This window comes from Mercenaria mercenaria, unplaced genomic scaffold, assembly GCF_021730395.1.
Source record: "Mercenaria mercenaria strain notata unplaced genomic scaffold, MADL_Memer_1 contig_4631, whole genome shotgun sequence".
NCBI classification, from domain to species: domain Eukaryota; kingdom Metazoa; phylum Mollusca; class Bivalvia; order Venerida; family Veneridae; genus Mercenaria; species Mercenaria mercenaria.
In genome coordinates this window covers 41,678-55,678 of record NW_026462876.1, presented here as the reverse complement: position 1 = coordinate 55,678, position 14,001 = coordinate 41,678, and the positions used below count along the sequence as shown (strand labels likewise).

The 14,001-nt window shown below is 34.3% G+C and overlaps 1 protein-coding gene across 3 annotated transcripts; it reads right to left on the bottom strand.

Moving 5' to 3' along the window:
- Positions 1-1,943: 1,943 nt before the first annotated feature.
- LOC123561736 (uncharacterized) lies at positions 1,944-13,530 on the bottom strand. 3 transcript variants are annotated; one of them, XM_045354317.2, is made up of 6 exons: positions 13,423-13,530; positions 9,981-10,391; positions 6,917-6,946; positions 5,580-5,746; positions 4,248-4,281; positions 1,944-2,172 (listed from the first exon to the last, which is right to left on the bottom strand). In XM_045354317.2, the coding sequence occupies exons 1-5, from the start codon at positions 13,475-13,477 to the stop codon at positions 4,249-4,251; spliced, it is 696 nt and encodes a 231-aa protein (XP_045210252.2). In that variant the 5' UTR covers positions 13,478-13,530; the 3' UTR covers positions 1,944-2,172; position 4,248. The 3 variants fall into 3 exon arrangements, with proteins under 3 accessions (XP_045210252.2, XP_045210254.2, XP_045210253.2); XM_045354319.2 differs by having other exon boundaries at positions 5,724-5,746; XM_045354318.2 differs by having other exon boundaries at positions 9,981-10,385; positions 13,423-13,490.
- Between the last annotated feature and the right edge of the window lie 471 nt (positions 13,531-14,001).

Genomic DNA, 14,001 nt, shown 5'->3' with positions numbered 1-14,001 from the left:
AAAAGTAAACTTACAGAAAGGCAACAGATTCAACTCAACGGTTTGATTACAGAATATGAGTATACATGTGGTTCATTTATTACTGTGCCAGGTGGCCCCTTGCGCAACAAAGTCAATGTCAGACTAGGCATTACATGTTAGACTGCAGTAACTGTTGAGCTTTCATTAGAATATATAGATCAGATTTTGGAAAGGCTGACCTTTGCTGCTTTTGAGCTTCAGAAAGTGCAAAAAAAGATGAAGAATCGAGAAAAAAAATCAAAACTGTTTTGCCTGTATGCAAATCTTGCACAGAGAAAGGATTTTAACCAGTTCATGCCCGTTCATTTGGTACAAAAAAATAAAGTTGAAATAGGCAGAATATCATAATTAAAATTTGAACATTAGCAGAATTGTTCATAGATGTAAGTCATTTCTTATACTACTATATGTAATCGCTTCTGTTGTCAGAGTATCAAGATTGCTGACTAGAGATTAATACTGTAATGTCTTGCTGTCTTGCTGATTTATGGTAACTGTTACAGTATAAATGAACTTCTTCCTATGATATGGCTTAATACAAAACATTACAGTAATGTCCTTAAATCAGCTATCTCAATTGCTAAACCGCAGATGTTTGACTATAATACATGAAGTTTGTGAGGAAATAAAAATAACTTTATTTTAGGATGCGTGTCTAGTGCAGGTTACTGAGGAATGTCTGTACATAGTGAAATATTGTTAAAAGATCACATTAAAACACAAAAACAAAATGGATTGACATTTTGTTCCATTTAGTTTAAAGCAAATTTATATAATCCGTTTATATATATATACATGTATATATGTAAAATTTACAGGTATATACATTTGATATCACAGACATATAAAATTATCAATAAAAACATATTTTAGTAAGATTAAAGATATCACAGACATATAAATTATCAATTAAAACACATTTTAATAACATCTGATATATCGCAGGCATATGAAATTATCAAATTAAAGGCAAACAGTAAACATTCAATTTTGCTATGTACATGTTAGAAATATCATGTAAAGGCATGATAAAAAATTTCAAATACACCAATTTTGACAGAAATATATACATCTTAACTGTACTATCAAAAAGATGTGGATTTTATCACATGTTACTAAATGTTGCATGTTGTATATAAATTGTTTTTTTCTTTTTTGTCATATATGCTTTGAATATTAAAGATACTTTTGTTGTTAATGTTGTGCTACAGCATCAATAGGTGGGTACCACTGTGCAAAACTTTCATTGTAGAGCTTTGTAACGAGTATTGATGAAGGTGAGCCAGCAAATCCATTCATAATTAAATTTGTTCAAAGGCTGACTGTATGGCTTAGTATGCAGGCTTATCTGGATCCATTCTGGTCACAAAGCTTCTAAGTGTGACCTCTTTCACTTAGGCCAGTGATTTTATTTATCTGCAATTTTTTATTTCTAAACCTATTTTATTTATTTAAAAGGGCAAAGTCTGTAGAAAGAAAACTACGGTGCCCCTAAAGTTTAAACGAAATAAACAAAGTCTCACATTACCTAAGTGGAAAAAAGTGTGTAACTTATCACTTTAGGGGCACCGTAGAAAACAGTTTAGAAACATTCCAAATAGTCAAATGCAAACTATACCAGTTCCTAACTATTAAATATAACAAGTCACTGTCACAGTGGTGCTCATATTACATTCCATTTGTTTCCAATTTATGTTTGAGATTCGTTTTCAGCAGTTAGTCTATTTTTTATTTCATTGGTATGTATTTTATATGAAAATTGCTTATTTTGATTGAGATTATTTAATTTCTAGTCTTGATACTAGTAGTATATTTAATATAATACAAGGTGCCACAGAACATGAGGTCGAACCTAAGGTCATTTTCACTAGAAAATTTAACCTGAGCCTGACATCAGGAAAGGTAAAAGTACTTTTAAAAATAGGTTTTTGTAATGTATTTGAATCAGTTTCATTCAAAACTTCACATTTTCATGCATATTTCAGCTGACAGTTATCAAGAAGTGACATTTGGTTTATTCATGCGAAGTGTTTAAATATATTTTTATTCATAGAGTCCGGTGTTTGGGCAAATATCAAACAAAAGCTGCTGGAAACACTCAACGTCAGTTTCTCAAGACCATGGTCCCTTCGTACGTAGCACTACCGCGGCCTAAACAGAAAATATAGAACATAGTTACATCAGAAATAACCAAGTTTTTCTTTTTCAAATCCGTTTTCAGTATTTAGTAGATTGAGTTTTGAGATCGTACGAGGCATATTCTTAGTAAGTGTTGCCATTATAGGTCGTTTTTGGAACGTTAGCTCAACTCTGCCAATGCAATTGTTATTGCACAATTTCACAAAGATTCTTTGGTGATTTGCTGAAAGAAATATTACACGCGAACACATTTGTAAGTGTTTAACATTCTTTTATGAATGAATAACATTCAAAAGCCCAAATATAATGCCTCTAATCTGTCACCCACTTTATGTGTACAATTTTGTAAAGTCAATGTAGATGTAATTATATAAATTCTAGTGGATGCCTCTCAGAGGTACTAAATCATAAATTCTTTGGGATACATAGTCAGTCGAGTGAACTGAGTAGCCTTGTCTGTTGTCTTTGGCATACGTTACTTAAGGTGGACAATATATAGATAACTTTCAAAATATTGTATTGATTATTTTTATAATTGCATAAAATATACAAACGCATATTATTTGTAAAATGCTAATACTTTGCCAGATCGCTATCGTTAAAGGGTATGGATTTCCCAGTGTGACCAAAACAAGCTTTCTGAAAAAGTCATCTTAAATACAGTATCTGTTCATGAATATTCTAACGCAAATTCTTACGAGTAATAATTTCATTATGTTTTTGTAGGTTTTAGAGTTGCATCGTCATAATTTAGGTCATATCACGACTTTTCCAGCCAGCATTTGATGGCGCAGAAACACCCTAGCTAACACCTCCAGACATTATTTTCATCACGGGTAGGCACGTTTGTAGAACCACCGACCTTTCTTAAGCCAGCTCACATGAATAATTCTACATCCAAAGCAAAGGTTTCGAACCCACATGAGTGCGGGGCATGTGATTTGATGTCAGCGATTTTAAACAATCGGCCACAGAGTAGAGACCGTACCATGGCTCTTCGCGTACTTCGATTTTTCAAAATAAACTTGCATCGGTTACGATTAACAATGTAAACAACGGACTCTGTCTATGAATCATTGGAATGAATGAATGACAGTCGATCTTAGTCATAATACTGATTGACAGCGAATGCTAATGACTAGTGTGTTGTAGAAAGGTATTTAGTTTGTAACTGTAATTTCCTTTCAACTGATGTCCTCTCAAAACTAGTAATGTAATTGCTTATATTTGGACAAAGATCACTGTCTTTGCCTTTCGCCGGCTGCTAAAAGGGCAAATATATAAGATTCAGTCTAAGTTTCACTTCACTGGTACTGTCAGTTAGTAAGTTCATACTCTAAAAACACGTCAGAGAAATCTGAAAACGAAATCAAAACGTTGGCAGTATTAGATTATATTATTTTTTTACACGAAAACTGCCGTTAGGTAACAAAGCGAATACGCCGATAATCCGGAGTTCACCGATAATGACGTTATTTTCACAAAATTGTTCCAGTCCACGTAATGTAGTCGGTGCACTTAAACTGCCTAGCTATAGCTACAGCAATTATAGGGAAGTGGTAGAGTGTCAGCCTTAGGTGTGAGAGGTCCTGGGTTCGAGTCCCGATTAGAGTTTATATATTTGAATTCTGCTACAGCATGTTTTTTTCTTTTAACAGACTGTTCCAGCTGTTCTAAATGTTTGGCACATAGTATCATGGATCATTATTTAGCAATCCAGATCACAATTTAATGTTAATTCAAATGCACCCAATTAGAAAATAATCACTATTTATGTCCCTTTGATGTTTCTGCTCTCCATGTTCAAGAAGACTTACATTTTCTTGATCACAAAATTTTCTTTTACATAAAAATATTAAATGCTAATAACTCTATGCTTCTGGTTAAAATATTGTCTATGGGAACCCATTTTTGAGAAATATATGGACATTTGCCTTCATTCAAAGGTTTTTAACTTCATAACTATTATTTGAAAAACTTAGGTACTATCTCTACACAGATGCCAATGATTTTATTGAACTGTCTGACAGGTAAGTAATAATTATATTTGTCTTAACATATTCTTTTTATCTGAATTTGTTACTTACATTAGCTTTCTTCTTCTACAGGGAATGGTATATTCTGAAAGAACACACATCATACTTATTAATGGAAAAAACAAAGTGGTCAAAATTTGAAAAATTGTATAAAGAAGTATGTATTTGTACCATGTATAAATAGTTATATATTTGGATTTTAAATGATTACAAGTCCCATGCGTAAATCCAATTCCCATAATGTATTTTTGATAAAAGCAAAATATCTCGAGATAAAATTCATTGTTTTATTTACATGTGCGTATATTGTATCTTTATTACATAGCTAAAATATTTTCCATTGGGTTTCAATGGACTGCGATCGTGCAATATTATTCCATATCATGACGTGGAACGCTTTCATATCGGACGTGGAAAGTTTAACTTTGTAATGGAAAGAATCGCGTGACGTCCATGGCGTTCACGCTCACGTTGCGACAACAAGTTGACGTCATTTTCACGGAATTTATTTATGCGCGTCAGTTTGATTTGTTTATTGCATTTTCGGAGAAATTATTTTCGTACTTTTCATGTCTATCGTTGCAGAATAATAAATTTAGATATAAATTTATCATTTGATAGTGGATATGTAATAAAAAGATTATCAACTTTGTATGTGTATATATGCACTCGTTCTTTCGCGGATAATATTGCACTCCTAAAGTCGCGCAATATTACCGCTGCAGAACTCGTGCATATATCCACATACAAAGTTAATAACCTATAAATATTAGGAGACTACGTGTTGTTGTTACTTCTGGCCCTTCAGGATCATTGGTAGCATTCAATGAATCTGCATAGAAGAGATCCTCTTGGACAGTGAACGTAATATCGCATATTTCATTACATCTTATTGTCGGGTCAGATCAGCAGTTGTTTTACTTGGGTTCGCTATAGTTCTAACAGATTTTATTAACTGTCACAATAGCAGGCCGCTTGGGCCAATGCTAGGCTGAGGGAATGATGTGGCACATTTCATTACCTGTAATGAATGGGCTCTTACCGGGTGTGCGAGTTTACTTTTTGCATTTTCAAAGGATCTTCATGCAGATTTTATCATTTGATAGGTAGGGGAAATATCCAGGCATGTTGTACATTATTGCTTGGCTTGAGGTTATACGCGAAAAATGTTTAAAATTGCGATTGTTTTGCTCTTGGTTTTCAATTACTACGATCATGTTTAGGTCAAATGACAATCGTCCAGCTTTGGTGATAGAGTAACACCACAGGTACCCGGCAGGAGACTTTATATCTTGTATGGTTAAAGTAAATCCGTTGACTTTTTGCACGCCACCTACAAAATTTACTCATATGAAAGGCCAAAATTAGAAATAGCTCTTATACCTCAACCTCAACCTCATTTGATTTTACTTCTTTTGGCTTTTTCATCTTCGTTGTCAAATAACATGCATACACTATTGCCACTATTGTTACGATAATTGACAACCCTAAACAAGCACAAACAATCACGAATGTGGTTTTGCTTACAGATTCTGAGCTTTCCTTTGTGTCTGAAATATACAGTTAACAAACGTAAAAATACGTTAAAAATCAAACGTGACAAAATCTTACACTTAATTAAAACAGTTTCCCGCCCGCCCGCTTAGCTCAGTAGGTAAGAGCGTTGGTCTACGGATTTCGGGGTCGCGAGTTCGATCCTCGGGCGGGGAGTATGTTCTCCGTGACTATTTGATAAACGACATTGTGTCTGAAATCATTAGTCCTCCACCTCTGATTCATGTGGGGAAGTTGGCAGTTACTTGCGGAGAACAGGTTTGTACTGGTACAGAATCCAGGAATACTGGTTAGGTTAACTGCCCGCCGTTACATGACTGAAATACTGTTGAAAAACGGCGTTAAACCCAAAACAAACAAACAAACTAAAAACAGTTTAGATTTTGGTAGAAGTTTTTGAAATTTCTTATCTTAGCATTTACAAAAATGAGGCTTCTTTTCTTCTGTTTTTGTATGTAAATTAACGTTGTATATGTGCAATGATTAACAAATCGTTGGTGTGACGAATTCTGAACATCGTTTGAAGGGAATAAATAAATGTCTTAAGTTCAAACAACTTTAGTTTGTCTTTTCCTCTCCTACGAATACAAGATAACAATAGACGTTTACTCTCAGTGGCGTCTTTCCAGAACAGTGATATAAGTCATATGGAAACATATTACAACTCGTGTACATTCAAAGAACACAATTGTTGTATAGATATTTGGAAATATTTGCTTCCGGAAAGAAATTAACGGATCAAAAAGCAGCATATAAGGCAGTGCAGCGGAATTACATTTTAAATGAAAAATAAATATATTGTAATTCCGCAATTATACAACTGTGAAGGTTATAGGAATATTTACTGTGTTTAAAATCTTACTTAGGTTTCTTTTTAACATGTTCAATATTGAGTTATGAAATTGGCTCTCACAAAAACAAAGAAAAATATCAAACAGGGAATGCCACGCACCAAAAGCGCAGCCTCCTCAAAACAAACCCCCCAGCACGCAAACGCGTGCACCACACACACACACACACACACTCAAAGCTTACACATCAGGACAAAACGAACAACACACACACACACACACACTCAAGTCTCATTTGTTTAATCAGTATTGCTTTAATGACATTATTGTTTTCAACGACAAAATTACGTACAGACGCAAAATATAAATACTAACCTGACAGTGTTTTGTCGTTGCAATCATCACCTGGAAATTGACAGAAGAAATTATCAAAGCGAAAAGTTTTGCAACAATTTTAGATTGATTTTGACACTGTTTTCAGAAATCATTGCTAGATGAAAACATGTATATTAAAAAATACAATAATGCATAAAGCATATTCAACTTCAAACTTTCATATTGCACAACAAAATGCTTAGTTAAACGCAAAAAAAAAATCGCATTTATTACCGCAACAGAGGCAATGACCTTATAGTTCTATTAATATATTGAGTTTTTACCGACTCATAATTAATTAACAGCCCCTGAATAACACATTTTAAACAAACAATGACATTAAACAACATTTTGTGTGTATGTTCAAAAATCATAATATCCATTTATTATGGGGATCCTGCAAAAAGTTCTGTCACTGGGTTCGGATTTCTTAAGTGTTACGTTTTATCAAAATTATTTCAATTCAAACCTTCAAAGTATACCCCCTTTACCGAAACACATTTTTGTAGCCTTTTAACCGAATAGCAAAACAGATTTAGTCTTTGTTTGGTATCTGTTTGAGACGATGATAAATGGCGTTGCCAGGAGAACTTCTAGACATATATATTCTTTCCAGAAAGTATTTTCTTAAGCCTTGGAAATGAAGGTCTGGTGAATAAGGCGGATGGTTTACAACATCTACATTTTCAGAAGCCAAAAAGACTTAAAAACCTCGCACTTGTGAGAAGAGGTGTTGTCGCGTAGAAGATGGACTCCTGACCATCCTTTGTTTTGACGTTTCTTATTGTTAAACTTTTTCACTTCCTTCAGTACAGAGTTCTTGTAGAATCGTCCAGTGACTGTATGTCCAGGTGGAAAAAGTACTTGAGCGACTGGCCCTCAAGAATTGAAGAAAATTGCGTACAACATCTATTTCGAACTTATGGTTTTCTTGGCAATACAGAGGAATTTTCGATCTTTTCGCGTCCATTGCTTATCAACAGCCCTTCTCTGTGGCTCAAACAAGTGCACCCAGGTTTCGTCACTCGTTAGCAAGTAGAAATAACCCGATTTTCACAGATTTGCCTGTTTTTAAAAGTTCCCCGGGCACATTTGAGGCGCTGATTCTTTTGCTCCTCCGTGGGAAAATGAGGTACCCACCTAGCTAGCGCAAACCTTTCTCAGGTCCAAATGTTTGCACACTGCCATCTGATATGCAAATGCAACTGGCTATATCTTTCACCGACAATCGCGCATCCTGTTCGACCACAGCTTTACAACAGCGATGTTTGCGCATTGAAATGGCCTGAGGTCCATATTTGCCACACAATTTATCAAATATCTGCTTTGAATCTATATCTTGCCTTATGTGGAATTTAATACTATAGCTACGAATTTAAACCCGTCCATTTTTAATGTGACAAAAAATACCTGTACTGGTATAAAAGTAGTCAGAAACATGAAAACATCATAGGATATTTGTAAAACAAAAATGTTAATGCCGATGTATGGGGTATTAGATAACAATAATGTTTGCTAGAAATTCAGAAACAGTTATGGCAATTATTATTAATAAAATGCTTCCTAAACTGTTTTATTATGTAATGCATGCATGTGAATAAATAAATATTACTAACATTTCTTTTAGTATATATCTTAGTTTGGATAAGTTTGCCTCACTTTGTTTAAAGGTGCAAAATAACGACAAATGAATAGACATAAATCTTAAAACAAGACTACACATTTTGAAATATACTACTAGACATTATGATAGCCGTGCAATATTTCCTTGAAATCAACACATGTACAGAGAAACAAATGATTGTTTCTGTATTTTCTTAGACTGACATGGGTGGACATTTTGTCCTACTTTCGTGTTTATCACTTTTCCGTAATCGGACGGAAATTCCTCGGGATCACGTGATCTTAAAATTAATTCAAACGAATATCCGTTTAAAGACGCGCGACAAAATAACTGTATTCCTATGCTGGTAATTATACACGATTTGCATGAAAAATATGAGATGTGCAAATTTTTAGTTTCAAATTGACAGTGACATACATTAGGCCAAGACAATGTGTTTAAATGTCTAAAATTTTATTGAATTAATGTAGCCATATGTACATAAATCAGTGTATTTAGGTAAATTTCAATCACATTTTGTTTCTACAGTGCACGATAATTATTCATTTTTATTCTTAAAACTATGCTGAAAAGTGATTAACTGAAAAAGTTTGCAGACGAAGTTGTGAAAACACTTTTATTCGGGAAGGGCCTAATTGTCCTCCCGAAAACTTGTAGTATAGCTGTATGAAAATACCTGTATTATAAGAATGATTTTCATGAAGATTTCGTGAGTTACAAACATTTTGAATTCCCTGTGCTAAGTTTGTAAAAATCACGTTATCGTTTTGGGCATATAATATATGTTGCATCTATTTATAAATTATAGTCTCCTTTTAAAGGATTCTTCCGAAAAAATCCGAAGATGCGCGACGGGTTCGTAAGCAGTCGGAAAACATACTTTCGGTTTGAAACTGGCATTTTTGTTTGTTTATTTTTTGGTTATTCTTGAACATATTTATGACTACTTAGTCAGATCCGATGCAGTGGGTCGTATTTTCAGTAAATAGAAAGTCTCAGCTACAAACTCTCGTTTTCATTTAATACTCGCTCGGGTGTTAGTAGTGGACCTTTGATTAAAATCTAAATGAAGCTACCCTCAAATATCACATAAATGTGACTTTGAGTTTGGTTTTGACTTCTTTTGAGGACATTTTACCTGTATTGCATAAGTAATTAAAGCTATAAATCATCCATAAAACTCCATGTTGGAATTCGTTTAAGGTTCTGACATTATATCTAGTAATATAAACGGCATAACTGTTTAAGGCAAAAGTTGTTTACAAAGACATTAATATTCTACATCATCTTTTTCTTGAACATTACTTTTTTCTTAGAGCCGATGATCCATACAGTTCCGTTGCAGTGGATTGTACATGTTGGCAGCGAATGTCAAATGATCATGAATCGAGTAATTTTAATTTAATACTATTGTATCCTAAGTCGGACAAACAGACTTACCTAGAATCGAAAGGCTTGCATTTCTTTTAACTGATGCAACGCTACCAGTAATGTTACTTTTATAGGTCAGCTCACATCTATAGTCTCTGGCGTCACTAAATGTCAGCTTCTCTGTATTCATATCTAATGTTAAATAAGTGTAAATTGGTCTATCTTTATTCAAAACACCTCCTGGGACAAAGCCCTTGTCATTTACAATATCTTTATCTAAAACTGGAATTTCGGTTAAACCTGCTTCAATTTCAGCGATGGTTTCCCATGTGTAGTTAGACCCTGGGTCAGTTTCTCGTCGTATTTGAATGTTGTATATCACAGATGCATCTACTTCTGTAACATCACATGTCATTGTCAATGTTCCTGTAGTTCCTAATTTTATGCGTGATGCTGACAAAGTAAACGATAAGCCTGCAACTGACATATAAGAGGGTTTACCTTTCTAAAGACTGAAGAAAATATAATGATTGTGATACATATGAAAGTCTTAGTTTTGTGCTGGCAACGAGAGAATTACCCACAAAGCTACTGTGTCACTTTACATGATTAACTGTTATTAATTTTACATAAATAATTATCACGTTACCCATTATGAACAATATCAAAAACCCTGTGGGAAGGCCTTGGTCAATGATAATGATCATTTTGATAAGCTTTTATCAATTTTGGTATTGACAATGTTTACACAAATTGATAAAACTGGAGTAGATTGTCTCAATATTACATTTACTATACATGTAGGGGCTTAATAAATGCATGTATCTAAATGTGAAAACAAACTTATTTTCCAAACAACATTTTCGAAGAAAGTTAAGAATTTTTTTATCGTATGTTTCTCATTTGACGCTGTAAAATTAGTTTTGAAAAACTAATGCGTCTAACAGTTGTGTCTCCATGTATAACGTACAATAATATAATATTAGATTATTTTAAATTTTGTTACAAAATATGTATTAACGGAAGTCTGCAATATCGTAATGTTAAAACAAGAGGGCCAAGATGGCCCTAGGTCGCTCACCTAAATAACGTACCATAACAGTGTAAACATGTTTTACCTAGTGATTTCACGGAGACAAATATTTCACCATTTTTCATCAAGGTTAGACAAAAGAACAAGGCCTCTTGAGTGTAAGTAAGCATTTTCTTTTTTTGACCTAGTGACCTAGTTTTTTAACCCACATGACCCATATTCGAACTTGTCCAATACATGAAAACAAACGTTCTCTCAAAGTATTGGAAAGATTTGAGCAAAATAATGGCCTATAGAGTGTATACAAGCTTTTCTTTTGATTTGACCTAGTGACCTAGTTTTTGACGTAACTCAGATATGAAAGAATCCAAGACTTTAAAATAACACACATTCTAACCAAGTTTTATTAAGATAAAATAAAAAATGTGCACCCTAGGGTGTAAGCAATCTTATTCCTTGATTTGACCTGATGACCTAGGTTTTGACCCGACATGACCCAAATAAACTTTCCGTCGACATTTTATACAGACAAACATTTAGACTAAGTTTTGTGCACATCAAATAACAAATGTAGCTCCTATTGCATGCAGAATGTTTTCTTTGATTTTATCAGGTGACCTAGATGTTAACCCCAGATAATACAGATTCAAACTTGAGTAATAGATCATCAATATCATCATTTTGACCAAGTTTCATGAACATAGGGTCACAGACGTGGACTCTGGAGTGTTATCAAGGTTTTCCTTTTATTTCACCGGATGACCTAGTTTTTGACTCCAAATGACCAAGGTTCAAACTTGACCTAAAGGGCATCAATACAAACATTCTGCCTAAGTTTCATAAAGATTGAGTCACAAATGTGGCCTTTAGAATGTTCACATATTTTTCCTTTGATTTGACTTGGTGACCTAGTTTTTGAACCTATATATTCCATATCTGAACTTGACCTAGAAGTCATCAAGACAAACATTCAGACTAATTCTCATGAGTTTAAAACTAAAATTGTGGTCTCTAGAAAGTTAAAAAGATTTTCCTTTGATCCGGCCTACTGACCTAGTTTTTGACTCTACATAACCTAGCTTCAAACATGACATAGAAATTATCAAGACAAATACCATGACCAAGTTTTATAAAGATTGAGTCACAACTCTGACATACAGAGTGTTCACAAGTGTTTCCGTTGATTTAACCGGGTGACCTAGCTTCTGACCCCACACAACCCAGAATAAATCTTGAACCAAAGATCATCAAGACAAACATTCTGGTCAAGTTTCATAAAGATTGAGTCACAACTGTGTCCTTTTAAGTGTTCACAATTTTTGTTCTACGATCTGACCTGGTTACCTAGTTTCTGACTCCACATAATCTAGTTTCAAACTTATCCTAGAGATCTTCAAGACAAACATTCTGACTAAGTCATAATGATTAAGTTACAACTGTTGCGTCTAAAGTGTCCACAAGCTAATCCTTTCATTTGATCTGGTGACCTAGTTTTTGACCTATCATAACCAAGATTCAAACTTGACCTAATAATTATCAAGACAAACATTTTGACCAAGGTTCATAGAGACTGAATCACACCTGCGGCCTCTAAAGTGTTCACAATCTTTTCCTATGATCTGGCGTACTGACCTAGTTTTTAACTTCACAGAACAGACTTTTGCACTTGACCTAGAGATCATCAAGACAAATATTCTGACCAACTTTCATAAAGATAGAGTCACAACTGTGGCCTCTAGTTTGTTCACAAACTTATCCTATGATCTAGCCTACTGACCTAGTTTTTAATTCCACATGACCTAGATTCAAACTTGTCCTAGCAATTATAAAGGCATATACACTGACCAAGTTTCATAAAGACTGAGTCAAAACAGGCCTCCAAATCTTGAACCAAAGATCATCAAGACAAACATTCTGGTCAAGTTTAATAAAGATTGAGTCACAACTGTGTCCTTTAAAGTGTTCACAAGATTTTCCTATGATCTGGCCTACTGACCTTGTTTTTAATCCCACATAATCAAAACAAAGAAAAATATCAAACAGGGAATGCCACGCACCAAAAGCGCAGCCTCCTCAAAACGAACCCCCCAGCACGCAAACGCGTGCACCACACACACAGTTTCAAACTTGGCCTAGAGATTATCAAGACAAACATTCTAACCAAGTTTCATAAAGATTGGAATACCACTGTGGCCTGTAGTGTGTTCACCAGCGTTTCCTATGATCTGGGCTACTGACCTAGTTTTTGATCCCACATGACACAGATTCAAACTTGACCTAGCAATCATTAAGACAAATATTCTTACTGAGTTTCATAAAGATTTGGACACAACTATAGCCTCTAGAGTGTTCACAAGGCAAATGTTGACACACGACGGACGACGCACGACGGACGCCGACGGACGCCGGACAATGACCGGTCACAATATCTCACCTTGAGCACTTTGTGCTCAAGTGATTAAAAAAAGAAATAATTACCAAACGTTATTCCACTTATCAAACATGAAACGACAACCAGAAAAGCTAAAACCATTCTTTTCTGTTTCTCTTTCGACTTATGTAAGTATGTTTGATTGTTCAGTATATATAAATATATAATATATAAATAAATATATAAAGTGTTATCAACTTTTATGATTAGATGTATCCTGATTATCAGCAACCAGTACAAATGCTGTACATGCTTTTTGGGGGTTATATGTAGTATCATATAAAATTATAACGATTTCTCTTGCTTGTTCATTATGAAAATATGCGTAGCTTAACTTTGCCTAGTTTAGTTCATTTTAGCTCGACTTTTAAAAAATAGTCCGAGCTATTCTACTTACCTTGCCGTTCTCGTCAGGGTCGCACCTTGGTTAAAGTTTTGCATGCAAGTAGGTATAGCAATGGTTTAAAAGAATATAGCTTTGAAACATTTTTGTCTTTTTTCTAGATAAATTACCAACATCACTGTTTTGGCCAAAGTTTGCCCCCTTTTGGACTTAGAACTTAAATTGTATAATTTTGTTGCAAACGGGTTGCTATTAAGTTGTGTATATATAGTTATCTAGGACA